General features: G+C 38.1%; 3 protein-coding genes, 1 non-coding gene and 1 pseudogene across 4 annotated transcripts; 2 read left to right on the top strand and 3 right to left on the bottom strand.

The window, feature by feature from the left end:
• On the bottom strand, positions 405–4,172 carry LOC18775699 (annotated as a pseudogene).
• On the bottom strand, positions 4,916–7,587 carry LOC18775786 (formin-like protein 4). The gene is made up of 2 exons (XM_007208761.2): positions 6,372–7,587; positions 4,916–6,243 (listed from the first exon to the last, which is right to left on the bottom strand). The coding sequence occupies exons 1-2, from the start codon at positions 7,193–7,195 to the stop codon at positions 4,926–4,928; spliced, it is 2,142 nt and encodes a 713-aa protein (XP_007208823.1). The 5' UTR covers positions 7,196–7,587; the 3' UTR covers positions 4,916–4,925.
• On the bottom strand, positions 8,480–11,117 carry LOC18776139 (two-component response regulator ARR5). Its single transcript, XM_007208848.2, has 5 exons — positions 10,658–11,117; positions 10,466–10,542; positions 10,161–10,238; positions 9,964–10,034; positions 8,480–9,103 (listed from the first exon to the last, which is right to left on the bottom strand). The coding sequence occupies exons 1-5, from the start codon at positions 10,818–10,820 to the stop codon at positions 8,809–8,811; spliced, it is 684 nt and encodes a 227-aa protein (XP_007208910.2). The 5' UTR covers positions 10,821–11,117; the 3' UTR covers positions 8,480–8,808.
• On the top strand, positions 14,639–17,656 carry LOC18776632 (pre-mRNA-splicing factor 38B). Its single transcript, XM_007209211.2, has 6 exons — positions 14,639–15,445; positions 15,677–15,728; positions 15,815–15,904; positions 16,547–16,611; positions 16,739–16,894; positions 17,009–17,656. Exons 1-6 carry the CDS (start codon positions 14,765–14,767, stop codon positions 17,063–17,065), a joined length of 1,101 nt encoding a protein of 366 aa, XP_007209273.1. The 5' UTR covers positions 14,639–14,764; the 3' UTR covers positions 17,066–17,656.
• Positions 17,857–17,928, top strand: TRNAD-GUC. The gene has a single exon. It is a non-coding gene; the product is annotated as a tRNA-Asp (tRNA).

Below are 18,067 nucleotides of genomic sequence, written 5' to 3'. Positions count from 1 at the left end.
ATAATATTTTACACTTTATACATTGCATGGTAAGATACATGAATGACTTAGTACCACATAGAGTTCCTACGAGGTTCAAATTTTTCACTATCTTCATCATCTCTATGTGTAGAGTAAGTGTATTGTGAAGAGTAGTCATCAAATGATAAATCCCCAAAATAGTTTTGCATGTAATTGTTAACATACCACCCATATAAATATAAATATTTTAGCATATTATCACAAAAACATAAGTGATATGGTGTTTAAGGTGTTGGAGGAGTAAAATGGAAGGGGTTCATATTCCCTTTGTGCTTTTTTCTCTCTTTTTTCCCTTTTTTTTTAGTAACTTTTTTTTTCCTTCACATCGATATTTTCTGATATTATCGTCGATATTGTCGATATTTATACGATATGTGCATGGATATGTTTCGAAATATCCGTGATTCAAAAAAACCGAAATATCCTCGATATTTCCTCGATATTATCGATATTTCAGACTATGCCTGCGACCCTGGCCCTATCCCCCTCGAGGCAACTCCCCAGCTACCCATGGCTACCACACTTAACCCTCTCTCTCTCTCTCTCTCTCTCTCTCTCTCTCTCTCTCTCTCTCCATGGTTATATTAACAAATCTGCAAATAAATTCGCACAACTCTTGCAATTAAACCCGCAAACTAAACCAAGTGGACCTATGTGCGTGTGTGAGAGGAAAAGAGAGTGACCACCACCTCTAACCCCACGAAACCACAACCGACACCCCCGAAACCAGACCCACAAAACCCATCCCCTCCCTGCGATTTTCTTTTTTTTGTAATGACATGGGTCGGTCTCCTGCTTCTGCTTGCCCTGGTCAGATGGCGATGTCGAGTGCCGGAGCTGTGCCAAGTCAGGTCACACGTTCTACAGAAGCTGTGGTGGTTCAGGTATAGGTCGGCCCCTTTCAGTTCAAATCTCCATATGATCTCCCACCCCTCCCTCATAGTCGGTGGTTCCGATTTTGCTTCTTATTAGAAAGATATAGCATTTCTCTCCTTCCTCTCAAATTTTTTTTTTCAAAAAAATTAAAAATTGAAAAAATTACGTGGAGGAATGGGAATATAGGGTGAGCTATGGGGAAGAGAAGAGGAGGCATTGGGCCAATGGGTTATCGAGTTGGGGGTTGGGGGCTGGGAGTTGGGAAATATGATTTTTTTTTTTTTGGGTTAATTATTCAAAGGTAAACAAAAACAACAATTTCTATCACCACTGTATTACATATGTATCACCACTTTATTATATTTGGGGAACATAGGATGTTTATGGATGGTTTTACCTTTACATTTGACGTCAACATTAATAGAATGTAACGGTATATTCAATGTAGCAATTAATATAGAGTTGATGGACCATTTAAACGAAGAATTTAATTAAAGGACTAAAATGTAAATCAAGTATAAATTTGAGGACAATTTGAATAATTTACCTTATATTCTTATTAGCCATGGGAATGTTGTAGTTTTTCTTTCCTTGTTGCTGCAAGGTCTTTTCCTTCCACTTTCGTTGAATGTTTATTCTTTTTGGCTTTGTCGTGTAGGTTGTTTTGCTTTGTGGATTTTGAAATTTACTATGAAATTGAGCTAAATGAACGCGCAGAGACCAAGACTTTTGCTTTTTGTTTTTTAATATTGTTGGTGGGTGAGCCTGGACCTTTACCAATTGCCTGTCGTGCATTCCAAGGCCCATATATTCTGCCCTAAACCCTTTTCTTTCAATTGGGTTGCTGAGAAAATGAAGGAAAAGAACCCAAAGAATATTATGTAGTTACGAGGAAAACAACACCAAAGCAAAACAAACACACACAAACCACGGATAGAAAGATACCACAGTTGCCCTTGCTCTGGCAGGTGGACAGGAATTGACAACATTTGGCACACACAAGAATCAAGATACTACAACATTTGCAATACTTGTTTGCTCCTTCATGAATCCTATGATGGGTTCTGACTGGAGCTGCGAAGGGAGTTTGTTCCACAATTTGACAAAGGTGGACTGCTCCAACTGCAGCTCCAAAACTCTATCCCTTTCCCCTTAGATTGCTTCCGCGCTTTGAGTTTGTTTGAGTAACTCCTCCACCTCTGCCCAAAAGCAGGATTCCCCACAGGTTCCTATTTGCAACTTTTGGTAATGCTCCAGCCATCTTTGTGTGTATTTGTAAAGCTTTGGCCTGCCGCCCTTTTTCATGTAACGCCTGGTGAGTTCACCCCTTGAGTGTCTATAATAGTTAGCAATATCAAGAGGCCCAACAAGGTGGGGATACCTGGTTCCTAATTGTATCCACTTTTTTATAGCCTCAAATTCATCAGGAAGCTCATATTTTCTCAGCATTTTGAATAATTTCATCCCATATACCTGCTAGCAAAAACCTACTCACATTAGGATCCGAGTCTCTCGTGTCATTCGAAATCTTGAAGGCGTCATAATATCCCCTATTGTGCTCACACAAGGCTCGGTGGTCTTCTAGCTTTGTCATTTCTTCCATTTTCGACCAATCTTTTCCTGGTTTACTCGTTTTTGCTTCTCTGATTCTCCTGCAGCACGAAGGCATAATCTAGCTCTTACACTCTGCAAATTAACAAGCAAGATATCTTAACAATTTTGGAACACAAAATAGAAAAACAATCAGAACAAAGAGATCTTCGAGTACCAAGCCAAGGTCATCCAAGTAACCATCTGAGCCTAAGCAGAGCTCTTCTAGTTTATCAACCTCAACCACATTTTGCATGTCCAAGCATTTGTGGGCAAGGGCTGCCCGTTCCGTTTCACTACTTAACTGACAAGAGTAGAACAAGGTTTGCAACACAGCTTCAGGGTTTTTCAAGACAACCAATTTACCATTCCCAGTGCAAAAAACATATGTTCCAAAAGGCTTGTAAGGGCTTAGCTTAATGAAGTGTTTTACAGTTTCCAGTAATAGATTTGTGCTCCCCATTAGCTGAGAGGCATCATGGCTTGTAAGAGCTGATGCATTCCTCATCACATTTGTATAGAGATGCAACGCCTCTGGGGCTGTTCCAGGAATCTCACTTTTAAAGTTTGACCATTTCGGATCGAAGAAGGGGAGAATTTTCTCAAACTGTTGTTGAATGGAGGAGAGAGGAGCAAGCAAAATCCGGGGGACAATGTCATATCTCATGACAGAATTTATTAAGTCTTTGGACCAGTTCTCTCTCCTAAGAGCATGAGAAATAATACGGTTACCAACAAGGGGAGATCCGAAAGTCGCACAGAAAAACGTTCCACTATCCGCATTGGGGAACTTTTCCAAGAACCGGATTGTGGCAAGCGCAGCCATTGCACCACCTGTAGAGTGCCCTGAGAAAATCACAAAAGAATCAATCACAACACTTGAATTACAAGTAAGTAAAATAATAAATATAATATTCAATTTTTACATTCAATTTTTTTATGTGCTATTTTATATTCTTCAACACTTCCTCCCTCCCAAACTTTAGTCACCCATAAAGCTCAGCATGTGTGAGATTTTATCACAAAAGCACCTCGATTTTATTTATAGTGAAACTACTCCTTCGATATGGGATTTTATATATGCCTCCTGTTTTTTTTTGGGTGAAATTGTGGCTTACAATCATAATTTTCAGTGAAAAGTAATAGCCGTATGAATGTTTGGGGTTAAAATTGCCAATTGTGGTTTGTAACACAGAAATAAAAAACACAACTGATTTTCAACCTGGAAACTCTGCAATATATGTTCGAATTTGTGCAGAAAGGCCTGGTTTACAAATGCAATTGCAAACTCTCGGGCTCGAGGCTCTTTAGCTTCATCATAATTGCCTGTACTTTTCATAGAAGGAAAGAGTTGGAGATTGATCTCTTTTTCTCCAAAAGCCTTATCTCCAGAATAACAACCATCCACAGACCAAGATCCTGGAAAGCTGAAAAAAGCATGGGATGACGAGGCAGGGGACTTCTCAGCATGAAATAGCTTATCTGGGAAGTTCTGAACCTTCAAGGACAGACAGCAACTTTTTTTGATAAGCTCCTCACTAATATTCAACATCCCTCCAAGACTTTCACAAGCCATTTTTCTGAATTCTTGTTCTGCTTTTTGGCTTGCTTCAAAGGAAGATTTAAGATGGTGGGTCAGCTACTTTCATGCTCCTTCTGCATGAGATCCAAGTGTCAATATGCATTTTGGTAAAAAAAACTGCGATCTGCATGAAACCCACGCGTTAATGTTGCTATTCAAAAACTAAAAATAAATACATACTTGGAGGGAGCTATGAGAATCAAACACAAAACCTCTATACACCGAAATGAACAACCCTGACAAAACTGGTATTCTACTTTTCTTGTCATAAAATCATGTCTTGTGTTATTTATATCATCACATTCACATCCCTACCTAGCATATGATATAAATACATTAATGGATGTGTATTATTACTGTTTAAATATATGAATATTTAAAGCGAATAGCCGGGCGGCCATACGTTCTAAATATATTTGAATATTAAATAGTATAGCCGCGCGGCTATACTATTACAATATTCGAATATTAAATAGCATATCCGCTCGGCTTTACCATTTCAATATATTCGAATATTAAATAGTATAGCCGCGCAGCTGTACTCTTTAAATATATTTGAATATTAAATAGTCTAGCCGCCCGGCTATACTGTGCGACGGTAGCGTTTTGCTTTTAGACCAACCACGGTTCAGTTTGTCCTTAATTGTAAAACAAATTGTATGTTTTCGCATAATTAGGTCAAGTTCTTCTAAAAAGAAAAAAACCACTTTTTTATTGTTGGTGGGTGACTTGGAAAAAAACCCAGCTTGCAAGTTATCCAGAGAAATGGGGAGTTGGAATCTGTGGTATTTTTTTTCAATTGGGTTGCTGAGAAAATGTTGGAAAAGGAAAAGAACTCAAAGAACATAAATAGTCTTCAGAAACCATCTTCTGATTCACTGGAAGATATTGATGACATATCTGAAATGAAATGCGAGTGGAAGTTTTGTAACTTGTTTAATGTTATGGTTGAAGGTGATAGAGGAGGTGATGAGGATCCTACAGCCATTGTAGAACTCTTCTTCGTCTGTAGCTTTCTTGAAATTTCTGTACCAACAAGAGAAACCATGTCTAGAAAATCCTTCATAATAACAAACAGTTGAAGTGGTGGTGCTCCTTTGTCTTTCAAAGCTCCTGCTTGGTAATATTCTGTTGTTCTCTTCACAAGCTCCATGACCCTTGCTTGCTCTTCTCTCACCACCTTAAGCTCCTCCTCACATTCTTCTAAGAACCCTTTCATTTCTCTTGCAAATCCACCTCTCTCAGCATTGCCACTCTGTGTCAAAAGTTTCTTAATTTCAGCTACGTGGTTACTTAGAGTAGAGCTCATATGGATGAAGCTCTCATATTCTATGGTAGCTGCTTTCTTTACATTAGATAATTCAGTACTCAACCCTTCTAACAATGACAACCCTTGTATTAGGTACTCTTTTCTTCTATCTTCAGCGGTTACGTTATCCAATATCGGTGAAATAATTTGGCTAGTGTTTCGACCAATGCTGCAGTTCTGATTGATCACACAGCTTCTACCCTCTGATTGTGCTACTTGTTCAACCACAAAGTGTAGTAGTGTAGTCTTTCCATCAGTGCTTTTGACATCAGATAGCTTCAGAAGAGCACTGAGGTTGAACCCTTGTGCATTGCCTCTGACAGTTCCAGCATTCATTCTATTGCCAGCTTTGAGAATCGCTTCAAGAAGTTTTAGGAAGAGCCCGCGAGCTCTTAGCTCCTTGCACCCCATTTCAAGTGTTTGCAACGACTTCTTGAGGTGAAGGACTTCAGGGTCATAGTTTGCTCTGAAAAGCATTGCATCGAAACGAGTGAATGCTGAAGGAACAGCTTTCAGAATGTGGAAGAGGAAAGCTTCAGCAACTGCAAGTTTACTTGGGTTGCCATGAAATTGGAGGATCTTAGCTTCTTCTTCTTGGGTTGGGGAAATTTTTGTAAGTTTTTCTAGTGTATCAGCACCAAGTCCTTGCCCATCAAGGAGGGCATTTACGATTTCTTTGCTAGAGATTGCAAGAGATCTTAGCACGATTGCGGTGTTCTGGGACTTTCGGGGCTCTAGGATGAAAACTTGAGATGTTGGGGCAGAGTTAGACTTGTTTGAAGCTGTCAAGTGGTTATTTCTTTCAGAGGACTGGTTTTTAATGGTCGTATATCCAAACAAATTTTCCATAAGCTCATCATCAAATCTGAGAATTTAAGCACATAAAGAATAGTTAGACTTATTTACCTGAATGATGAAAAACCATGGCATCAAATAAGGAAAAACTACAAAAATGAAAAACCAAATGGTGTAGTAGTATTGAGACTTGTTTACCTGAATGATCCATCGTTGATTTGATCCCAGACCATTGAATGATCAACAGCAGCCATGACCTTGTCCCAGTGCAAAGGCTTCAGCTTTGTTTGCCCAACACCAGTTGTTTTTGAGCTCTCCCCTGTGGAAGACTCTGCCCTGCGCTTATTGCTTGGTTTGCCTTTAGGTGCAGGTGGGGGTTTTAGTGATAAACCCAAACCACCTACCTTCGGAGGCGGAGCAGGTGGTAAAGGATTCCTTTTTGCCAGAATAGGCGGTGGTGGCATCCTTAGTGAAGGGGGAGGAGGTGGTGGTGGGGGTGGAGATTTATCTATTGCTGGCTGGGGTGGTGGAGGAGGCAGTGATTGTGGAGCTTGCTTCTCCAATATCAATGTTGACGTTGTTCTAAGTAGAGGTCTGGGAGGTCGTAGAGAATATGGTTTTGCCAATTTATCAGGATTGGTCAAATCAGATGGCTTAGACAATTCAGGCCTCCCTCCTTTAGTATCCACCCTTTTTTCTTCTTCTTCATCTTCATAACTGGGATTAAACATTACTCTTGGAAGATTTGTTTGAAGCTGTCCGGCTTCTAATTTTCTAAAGTATATAACATCAACCCCATTCTCATCAACAATCAACCCTTTCACATTCGCACCACATTGCCTAAATTCTTCTCGATTCATCACAACTTCTTCTCGTCGAAAACTTCCATTGGTCTTGCCTTTTAGGAGGCGGTGAGCAGCAAGAAATCGGTATAGGAAGAACAAGATTCCAGCAATAACAAGAGTGGCTGCAGAAGTTGCTGCAATAGTCTCAGCAAGTACCGTTCCATTAGATTGTGGCATTGCTGGATTTGGCACCTGAGAGACGAGAGAATTATCTGGAAAGGAACTTCTCAGAAAAGCAGTAAGATGACAAGCGCTTGGAAGAAAAGGCTTCCAAAAGAACCAAACATAGGGTTTAATTGTTAATGTGTTGTTGTGTTCTTTGGATGCTGAGTAACTTCAATTCCTGTGTTTTGGCGTTTGGTTGTTGACAGTTTCAATGAAGGTAGTTGTTTACTTGGTTGGTTTCGTTTAATAAAAATTACTACAAAGACCCTGTTGGGAAAGTGTAACTTCAAGTTGCAGTGAAGAAGATACTGTATTGTAGCCTTTTAGGCTTTTCTGTCATTTTGAGATCATGCAGAGAGCAATGGCAGATGGTGGGTGTGAGATTTATGTTTGCCGTCCTTCATTTCCAGTATTGTATATCATTTCCATGCATCAACATTAATTAATGATTTTAAATTCGAAAGTTACAATTGCAGCTGTTGAATTAGAGTTTGTTGACATCATAAATAAGTGATCTTTCTTATTTGATGAATTAACAAATGAGTGAAAAACTTGGTATGCCATCCAAAGTATATTCTATCATTAGCATTGTTTGATTGTTAATTTATAATTACAAACGATAATACAATGCGCTAATCGTTATTAACAAAGTTAAAGAGTCTGATAATTAACAAACATTCCAAAATCTCATACATGACCCACCATTTGAGAACTTGCCTGCAAGCTGCCAAATGGATTCAGCAGAAGATCAAAGAGCTGTTCAACTGAGCACAAATGGAAGAAGAAAAAGAAACAGAACCAGTGCCTGCACCAAAAAACAAGTATATAAGAATTGTTAACAAAACCGCGAATGAAGTCTAGCTCAATCCCTTATAGTTTAAACTATCGTTTAGACTAAAAAAAGTTACACGAAACAAAACCAACACTTACGATTTACTGTGGCCTGAAGCATTTGATCAGATGTGGGGTTGTGATCCTGTGTGGTCCATGAAACGAAAGGAGGAGCATAGGGGGAGAAACCAAGATGTGATGAATCTTAATGGGCCCCTATAAAACTAGTGAGGCAAATGATTTTAAGGGTCCACATCTCGTTGCTGGTCTTTAAAGCAAAAAAAATCAGAGAGATAGACTGGTGAGCTTTGAGATCGCATACTAACAAGTTTAGCTAAAATCTTCAAAAGTTGGTGGATCCATGATGGCCCATGACAAGACTTTTGGCACCATAGTAGAATTTAGAAGCAAAGCACGTGAAATGATTCCAACTCAAAAGGGTAAAAAATGACAGACAACCAGATATTGAATGGTTGAAAATAAAGATCAGTAGACAGCAAAATATTCCCCTCAAAATATTTGGGATTTCCATTGATTGTGTTGAGATTTTCCATCTCCAACACCCACAAAAAGTAGGAAGGAAAGAACCTTTCAACCCCAAGACTTGCTTATATGTCTCTGTCTACCCTTTTCCCCTTTCTCTTTTCTGGTCAGGGTGAAAGTTATATGTTGGCAAATTTACACAAGGTTGTGGAAGAAAACATACGTGGCAAAACAGGAAATTCTCTATACTGCCAAATGGGGACACTCTGTATGAACGTGAAGTTACAAAATCCTAATAATGGCAGACAATATCAATCTGTCTTGTGCAATCTAGGTCTCTTTGACGAAAACCGTGTCGAGGGCAATGATGGCGATGAAGACGGTAGCTGAGATGATGCTAGACTGCAAGCAAACGAAGGAGACAGTTGCGGTAAAGGAGAGGGAGGTGATGATGCATTGTAGTCAACTTGAAATGTTCTCTTGTGAATCTTCTTCTCTGCACTTTCTCTTCTTTCTCCTCCTCCCATCATGAAATGTTTCAAACGGTTCACATCTGAAAGCTTTACTGGCTTCAATATATACTCCTCAGCTCCTTCCTCCAAACATCTGTAAAAACCAGTGGTAAAAGAATCATCAGTCAAAGAGCTTCATATAGAGAATAATTTAATATATAACAGGCAATAAATATGGTACAAATTAAGGTAAACAATAATTGTTGAATTCAATATGCTTTATATGGTAAACGTTAGGCAGGGCAAGGCAATAATTTGAAGGTACTATCTTTTAGAATACAATATTATGCCCATGAAATCTGAACATGGCAAATTTTGCCCATTGGGGCTCATGAAGGGGCATTTGAAGTTGGCCATACATAAACATTTAAAAAAAATCCAGCACCCATGATGAAAAACAGATTATTAATTCCTGGAAAATATAAAACGATTAAAGAAAAAATTCTCCTAGAATTTGGTATTCATAGTCAGAAATAATAATAATTATTATTGTTATTCAATATAATTGAACAAGCCATATGAGGACTTATTTTATAAGATTTGAGTGATCCCCAAAAGATTCATGAGTAAAATGACATCACAATATTTTATGGCAATCTCGTGTTATGTCTACATATCATTCAACAATTTGAGGCAAAACACCAATCACTTCCTATTAAAAAAATTTGGTACATTAAAAGAGAGATCAATTCTGCATATCATAAGAATAATCAAAAGTTAAACAAAAGATCTGGCAAACTAATCAGATGTTGCTATGTCTGATTTAGACCACAAAAATCCTAATCCCAATTGGAAAAAAAAAAATGAAATATGGATCAAAATTCATGAATATTCAAAAACAAAATAATTATATGGATTATTCAACATTATAATATCTAAGGCTTACAATTAGCAAAACAAATCAAGTGCCAGCAAAGTATAAAATAGAGAGAAATCCTTGGTCCAAGAACATACCTATCAATTCGGGTCAGGATGTTTTCTGATGACATGATCACCACCGGAACTTCTCTAAAAGCTGAAGATTCCTGTTCAAATGAAAATTACACAATAAATCTCTGAGTAATTGCCATGATAAACTTTGAATTTAATTATGGATTATCTGTTGTTCTGCGCCTTAATTGATTATTTCAAATAAAAATTGAAAGGCTAACCTTGATCTTCTTTAGCAACTCATATCCCGTCATCCCAGGCATTGAGTAGTCTGTTATTATTAGATTCACCTTCATAGCCTGTAACCACACAAAAATACTCAAACGTCAGAAAACCACCATAAAACGAAAAAGACGTTTCATTTTCCGTTTGGTAGCTGAGAAAATGTTTTAATTTTTACTAAAAATAACTTGCATTTGCATATAGGCTTATAGCAAACAACAAATGAATCAAAAGTATCTTTCTTTTTTATTTCCCTCCATTTTCTTAGAAACCAAACAGATTTTCAAGGCGCAAGTTTTCTTACATCAAATCCAACAGAACTCTTCTCCCCATCCAATCCTAGATACTGCAGAGCTCTTGTCCCGCTGTCAACAGCCGTCACTGCAGAACAGAACAAATTTGCAACATGCTTCAGTCACCAAGCAATCAAAAACGTCATTTCCCAAAACGAGAAAAAGAAAAATGATCAAGAAACCAACCAGAGCCATCCACATACCTTTGCAAGATGATATCTTTAGCAACCTCTCAATGACCTTCCGGTCGACGTGGCTATCATCCACGGCAAGAACATGCAGCTCCCCAGAACCCATCTGAGAATCAGCAGAAAGCTCAAAACTTTCGGGCAAATTAGGCCTGAACATCTCACTGGCCATCGCCATTGAGCCTTGCAGAGCTTGAAGAGGAGTATTTAGCTAGTCAGCTGAAATGGGTCCGCGTGGAAACAATAAAAAAACAGAGAGAAGCAGAGTATTTTTGAAGAAGAAGCGTTGGTTGTGTGAGGAAGGCGTTGAAGAGTCTTTAAAGAGGAGAGGCGTACGAAAGCGGAAATAGAGAGAGGTGGGTGGGTTTTTGCTTTAAATAGGCAAAAGGCTAAAGCTGAGATTCTGAGGATCCAATATATCTGTGAGATTTTGTTTTCTCTTTGCAAATCTAGCAGAGAGGATTATACCACCCCCACCCCCACTTGTCCATTGTCCTGTCAATCCTTATTTATTGGTGTTTACTTGTCAAAATGGTCACCGTCAAAAAAATAAAAAAAAATAGTAAATCCTTATTTATTTGTGTTGTAAATTTTATTGTGATTTTGTTTTCTAAATTTTTTATTAATTATATTTGCTCTGTTTCAGTTCCATTTCAGTGTGCTGAATCCCATGGTGCCTCTTTTTCTCATGCAATTCCCAAACCTATATGCATCTACACAGACAACAAGTAGTTTAGAGATTGTTTGGTATTCAATTTGAATTCAATTTTTTAAACTCAAAAATAGAATTTGAATCTAAAACAAAAAAAATTCGTTTAGTAACATTGTTTTTAAAAACTCAAACTCAAGAACAACAACAAAAAAACCCCAATTATTAAAAACAACAAATATATGTTTTTTCAGTTTTTTTCTAACAACTCACGAGTTCTAAAAATTTTAAGATTTGAAAACAGTTTTCAAGTTGCATACCAAACAAGTTTTTGAATCTTAAAAATAGATTTAAAAACTTCTTGTTTTTAAGAAAAATCAAAGTTTTTTAGTTCCTATCTGAATAGGATACCAAATGCCCCCTTAATTTTTTACTATCATTGAAGGAATTTGACTTTGAATCCATGTTTTGTTTTCAACATTGAAAATTCAAAGCCAACTTGGTCCATGGGAAAATCTTCAAGCCATATCTTCCATCGAACTTTCTTATTAAATCTTGCAAATGTTTTTAAGTTTTGCTCAAACACTTTTGTATGAGTTGGAAGCCATATATTGGTTGATATAAGTATGTGAGATAGTTCATAAAAAAAAGCTCATGATAGAAAGGTAAGGTATGTGTTCGACTCCCTCCCTCCTCTATCGTAATGAACTGTGCTTTAACTATGCTAAAGATCAGTCCCGATCTTTTGGACCACAGGAGTCCAAGAGATTGTGGTCACCTACCGTTGGATATTAATCTAATGGTTCAAAAAAGTTTTTTAAAATGAGTGCAAAAGTGGGTAAACCGTTGAATTTACATCCAACGATGAGTGACCACAAATCTCTTGGACCCTTGTAGTCCAAGAGATCGGGACTGTGCTAAAGATATACTTTGTTTTAGTTTTACGATTTTGGACAAGCGGTACCATAAATAAAAATGAACACAATCTTGAAGTGATATTTTTCATTGTCTTCATTATCTCAATATTATAACGATATTTTGGCCAAATATTGTTAAAGCATGTGAGAAATTATTAACATTGATATTTCTCGATATTATAGATAATTATACGATATATGTATAGATATTTTCCAAAATATTTTAGATTCGAAAACAATAATATTGACGATATTTCGTCGACATTATCGATATTTTAATTTTTGATTATGACACACATTTATTTTGTAATAATGAATGATATATTTTAGAGAATTGTCAAATATGTTGGATAGCTTGGAAAAAGAAATATCAAATATGTTGGAGATGCAAGGAATTGATTGATTTTAGAGCATGGTCATATCATAATCATATCCACTCAAAATCTTGGATCATCTAAGAGTTGCCTTTGCAAGGCATTTACTGGTATAGGTTAGCTACACATACCGACTCATATTATTGGATCATCTAATCTAACCATGATCTCCTATATCTGAGCATTTAATTAAGAGACAATATTAAACTTGTGAAAGGACATATTGCCTTTGCAACTCTTACTAAATTTGCCGCTAATCAAGACAGTCATCCATTAAAATATTGGATTAAGCCTGTGGGTCTTTCAAGAAGGATCCTATTGAATGCATTCTTTTTTATTTTTTATTTTTAAAGCCTTCTGCTTTTTCAATTCCTGAAAGATTAAGCTTTTACCACTAATGCTGCACTACGTGGTTCTTTGTTAATTTAAAGGACGGTCTTTTGGTATATAATACTTTTGCTTTTGGTTCAATGTTTGGTGTAAAATATTGGTGGAGCCTAAGAATGCCTGGTCTGGTCTGGTCTGGCCTCGGAAGAGAAGTGGCATAATAACCAATAGCAGTAAGTAAATAGAATACAGGTAATGGATGAATATTATTATTTTTATACCGACAATATTGGAGGAAGAGGAAATCGAATTTGGGATCTCGAAAACAGGAATAAAACTATAACCAATTCATTAGAATTATAAATTAATTCACTTCAAAAAGGGAAAATCCCAAAACCCAAATCCCACACAAGATCCTTATTCTCAAATAAAGGGAAAAGACAAAGAAGAAAGGTTTAATGTAGCCCACATCATTATATATGGCTCTGATATGACCTGAAAAAGTCAAAGATGGATCAATTCAATTTCATCTTCTTCATGATGGTCCTTCAATTTCAGTCTGCTAATCTGAGACATGTAATCAGGCCTGTGATCCTACCACCTTTCTTTTCCAATTTGACCACGGGTCAACAGAATTAAGTCAAATGTTAAATTACACTGATGGATAAAAAAGACTTGAACTTTGTTTATATTTATATTTTCTTTGATTTGGGTTTTGTTCAAAATTGAATAAATCGATAACAGTAGTTCATGTCCCCACACCGGCGGCGTCAAAATTGGGAAAGCCAAAAGCTTTGGGGTTTGCTGTGATTTGTTGTGTTGTGAGACATGGAAGAAGAGGAGAAGAGAAGGTCACTTCCCCCAAATATATTTTACTTTGTACGGACAGGATATCTTGCCAGAGATCAAAGTGGGGTCCACTTAGAAATGCTAAGATTGATTGATTATACCTGTCCATGATCTCTGAGCAACCACCACCTCCATTTGCGTGAACAGTCAGATCTTAATAAACAAAACAAAACAAACACCTTCTTTCTGTTTGTATTAATAAAAATAAAATTTTGTGATTTGCCAGCCACTTCGGTGGCCTTTGGAATTTGAGCTTTGATTGATCTTCTTCTTCCAGCTGATCAACTTTGGATTTCCACAGAGCCTCAGCCAAGCCAGCATCATCATTGCATTGCCTCGAAATATTCTGGTTAGCTTAGCTACCTGCCCTCTGTGTTGGTCCCAGCTGTGAAGTGAAATCAAGGGTGCCAAAAACACTGCATAACAGTGTTCCATTCTCAGTTTTTATTTCTACTTTCAGACTAATATGATCGTTGCCAGACACTTTGTTCGCCTTTGGACTTTAACCTACTTTTAAAAATGATGCAGCATAGAAAGCAAATCGAATTGGGGTGCTTGGGGCCGAATACACTATTTTGGTCAAGAGTCTTAACCCATATATTCGAGCAGCACTGTTTATACAAACGATATTAAAGATAGGGAATTCGAACACAAAATCTCAGATACAAGGATAACTACTCTTAACCATGAAGGAACGCTAGACTTCTAATTTTTTCGGTTGAAAACTAAAATTTGGGTTGTGATTTGGAATTAGTTATTACACATAACAATATAGATAAGGTGCACTAAATAATGGTGAGCCCAAACTACGCGATCTAGAGTTGGGCTCCATATGTTCCATACGGGCCCAATGGACCATAAAAAGATCCAAAGGACCAGTTATCAAAACGACGCCGATTCATTGCAACACAGAGAAAGAACCAGGTCCCGATCCGGCGCGCAAAAGAACCAGGGCCCAAAGCCGTTACTTCAGACCAGCAACCGTTGCAGACCGTCGAGCTCGAAAATGGAGGAGGCAAAAGCCGCGGCGTACTACGAGGAGTTGACTCGGCGCGGTGAAGGAGCCGCCAGATTCAAGCAAGGCTTGGGCTTCTCTTCGGCAAGCACAGATTCCGAAAACCCCCCTACGCGCGGTTCAGCGCTGCCTTATTCGTCGTCTTCTTTCCTCAGCAAGTTCGTCAAGGCCTCTAGCCCGAAAAAGGAGTCGGAGCTCCAAAAGCAAGCCCAAATCGAGTCCATACAGAACAAGCTCAAGAGGAAGAAGTCCGACCTGGCCGAAGAAGAAGAAGAGAAACAACCGCCTAGGGTTTCGCATAGAGAAAGTAAGCATTCGAGGAAGCGAAGCAGGAGCAGGAGCAGAGAAAGGCATTCGAGGCGGCGAAGTAGGAGCAGAGAGAGACATAGAGATAGAGATAGGGAAAGGGAAAGGGATAGGGATAGAGATAGAGATAGAGATAGAGAGAGAAGGAGAAGGAGAAGTAGGTCTGGGAGCGATTCGGATGGAGGTAGAAGACGAAGAGGGAGGAGCCGGAGTCGAAGTCGGTCACCTCGGGATCGGAGAAAGGAGCGAAGGAGTCGGAGCTCGTCGCCGAGAGAGAGGGATTTGGAGAAGAGCAAGGGTAAAATGGGGAAGGAGAGAAATGGTGCTGCTGATTATTCAAAGTTGATTCAAGGCTATGATAAAATGGTATGTTTAGATTTGATCAAAAAAAAAAATTAGCATGTTTAGATTGGTAATTGTATTTTTTTACTTATTTTCACTCAATGGCTGGAGCCAAGCTCAGACCTTTATCAATTTTAGATTATATGAGACATTGAATTATTAAGTTAAGTGGTAGAATGAGTCACTCATTGTTCATTGTTTTAGCTGTGAATTGTCAAGTATGATAACAAACCCTTCTTATGTTATGAACAACAGTCAGCAGCCGAGAGAGTCAAAGCGAAGATGAAATTTCAACTTGCTGAAACTGGTGAGTTGTGGTCTTAAGAACCAGTCTCTACTATTTGGGTTTACTTGGACTTGTGCAAAATAACCATCTTGTTATTTTGACTGCAGCTGAGAAGGATATGACGAAGGGCATGGGCTCTGGTTGGGAAAGATTTGAATTCAACAAAGATGCACCACTTGATGATGAGGAAGTTGAAGGTTAAACATTTATGACCACACTTTGTTTTAGAAAGTAAAGATTGAATTTTGTTCTTGGCATTATTTCTGCTTGTAGTTCTGTCCTTTGTAGCGTAGGTCTATCTGACATTGCAGTCATTTTTTAAGTTAAAAGTTAAAGATTGCGGCCATTATAAGATATTTGTGGCTTTCCACAACTTTTTCAGTAGGTTGGTTAATCATCTTTATGCTTACCATTTAGGGAGAAACCCTGGTTATATTTGCAGGTGGAGAATGTAACTTTCCATTCTATAGATGTCCATAATCTGAGAATCAGATAAACATTGTTTGGGCATCTGTGTGTGCCTTTCAGGCCTCTCTTCTTAATATATTACATGTCGTGCAAAGTTTTGGAGCTCTCAGACAATACTAATGGCCACTGCATCTTATTGCCTGGCCATACTTGTAACTAGAGATTATTGTTTCAAGCTTGCATTCTGATTGCTCCATAGCCTTACAATATGTATGGCATATAAATATCCAAGGTCAGAAATATAATTAAGTGGTCAATTAGCAGAGCATTGGATCAATCAATTACCATACTGATCTAGGTAGCTTGCATGTTGTGAACCCTGTCTGATTTGATCTAATTGAGCTGATTGTCCACGGTCGCCTTCTTCGTAGTTGCTGAAGATGATGCAGCATTAGTTAAGCACATTGGGAGAAGCTTTCGGTTTTCTGCGATTGAGGTATGACTCTCTATTCTATTGCTGTCAGTTTCTCAATTAAGTTCCACATTGCGTCTTGAAATCTTGTTTTGAGAGAGATGATAGTTCCATAGTTTCTGAAGTTACTCATTTGAATACCACTATGTAGAACAAAAGGGAGGAGAAGATCAAAACTGCTCATGATGAGGCTATGTTCGGTTCATCGGATAATCCACCATCCATTATGATAGATAGTGAGGTTGAGGCAGAGAACGATATAAGGGACAGCAAAGAAAGTGAACCTACAAGCTTATTGAGTGATAAGGTAAGTTGAATACTGTTTCTTGCTAAGCAAAAAGAGGGAAATATTGTTTTGTAGGGGTGGGATTCTTTCAGGACTCAGATAAAAGTTGAAATTAACATGCTGCCATTTTTGTAGGTACTTGCGAAAAAACAAGGCTCATGGCGTGACCGTATACGTGACAAAAGGAATTGACATGTATGGCTTCGGCTAGGTCTTTTCTTTTCCAGTTCAATTATGGATGTAGATATCACCATGACCTGATTTTAGTCATAAGCAAGTTGATGGTTGGGGTCAGATACGGTGATCAAATGGATGGACACGGATTCATGTAACACTGTGATACTATGATTTCGGTTTTCATGCGAACTTACGCCGGGGAGGAAGTGATAATGGAGGAGATTAATTGAAATTAGCATGAAGAAGCTTCCACTCCGATGAAACTGCGCATGCCCTAGAATATCCAATGCCCTATCAATTATGCTGAATGATCCTTGTGTTCAAAACTCAAAAGCAGCACTGAGATTCCAAAAGTTCATGCTCCTTGGCAGAAAGTTGTGTTTCTCATTAATATCATTTGGATTTTCTGGTCTTAGATATATGTGGCCTTGTATTCTGGCCAAGGAAAACAGTGGCATTGTATGTACCGTACGAGTATATTATTTTAACACATTCATTTACTAAATTTTCATTGTGAGGTAACAGATGTATGTTAGGTTGAATATTTGAATTCTCATTGGCTATTAGCAATTTGGCTTAGGTCAATACATGTTTTCATATTCGGACGTAGTCTGTGAATATTTTATGTATTTATCTGAGAAGAGTGCATGCTAATCAAACTATCCAAGCGCCAAACAAATTCTAGTGGCAATGTAATTGACTAATTGAACCCAACTCAAGCCTGATTTGTTCTGCCCTTCTGTTTTTAACCGTTAAGATATCTTTGTGAGGATATAAGAAGATATAAAAGTCAAAATGAACAGCAAGTCGTTGTAGTATAGTGGTAAGTATTCCCGCCTGTCACGCGGGTGACCCGGGTTCGATCCCCGGCAACGGCGTCCATAGTTTTTCTGTTTTTTACCCCAGAGAAACTCAACTGAACCACGTGTCGCGTTCTGATTTGCTGAACGAAGACTGCGAATGACGCACGCAATGCCCGAGACAGCCAATCAAATTGGACCAATTACAATTAAAAAA

This window comes from Prunus persica, chromosome G5 (genome assembly GCF_000346465.2).
Source record: "Prunus persica cultivar Lovell chromosome G5, Prunus_persica_NCBIv2, whole genome shotgun sequence".
Lineage (NCBI taxonomy): Eukaryota > Viridiplantae > Streptophyta > Magnoliopsida > Rosales > Rosaceae > Prunus > Prunus persica.
The sequence above is the reverse complement of the archived record's forward strand: the minus strand, read 5'-3'. Positions and strand labels throughout refer to the sequence as shown.

What these genes read in the sequence shown, in the direction of transcription:
- LOC18776139 (XM_007208848.2), bottom strand. Translation starts at nt 10,820, where the DNA reads ATGGCGATGGCCAGTGAGATGTTCAGGCCTAATTTGCCCGAAAGTTTT. An exon ending in AAAGATATCATCTTGCAAAG is followed by an intron (nt 10,543 to 10,657) that starts GTATGTGGATGG and finishes TCTGTTCTGCAG; the next exon opens with TGACGGCTGTTGACAGCGGG. An exon ending in ATCCTGACCCGAATTGATAG is followed by an intron (nt 9,104 to 9,963) that starts GTATGTTCTTGG and finishes TGGTTTTTACAG; the next exon opens with ATGTTTGGAGGAAGGAGCTG.
- LOC18776632 (XM_007209211.2), top strand. Translation starts at nt 14,765, where the DNA reads ATGGAGGAGGCAAAAGCCGCGGCGTACTACGAGGAGTTGACTCGGCGC. An exon ending in TTCAAGGCTATGATAAAATG is followed by an intron (nt 15,446 to 15,676) that starts GTATGTTTAGAT and finishes TATGAACAACAG; the next exon opens with TCAGCAGCCGAGAGAGTCAA. An exon ending in CAAGCTTATTGAGTGATAAG is followed by an intron (nt 16,895 to 17,008) that starts GTAAGTTGAATA and finishes CCATTTTTGTAG; the next exon opens with GTACTTGCGAAAAAACAAGG.
- LOC18775786 (XM_007208761.2), bottom strand. Translation starts at nt 7,195, where the DNA reads ATGCCACAATCTAATGGAACGGTACTTGCTGAGACTATTGCAGCAACT. An exon ending in ATCAACGATGGATCATTCAG is followed by an intron (nt 6,244 to 6,371) that starts GTAAACAAGTCT and finishes TTAAATTCTCAG; the next exon opens with ATTTGATGATGAGCTTATGG.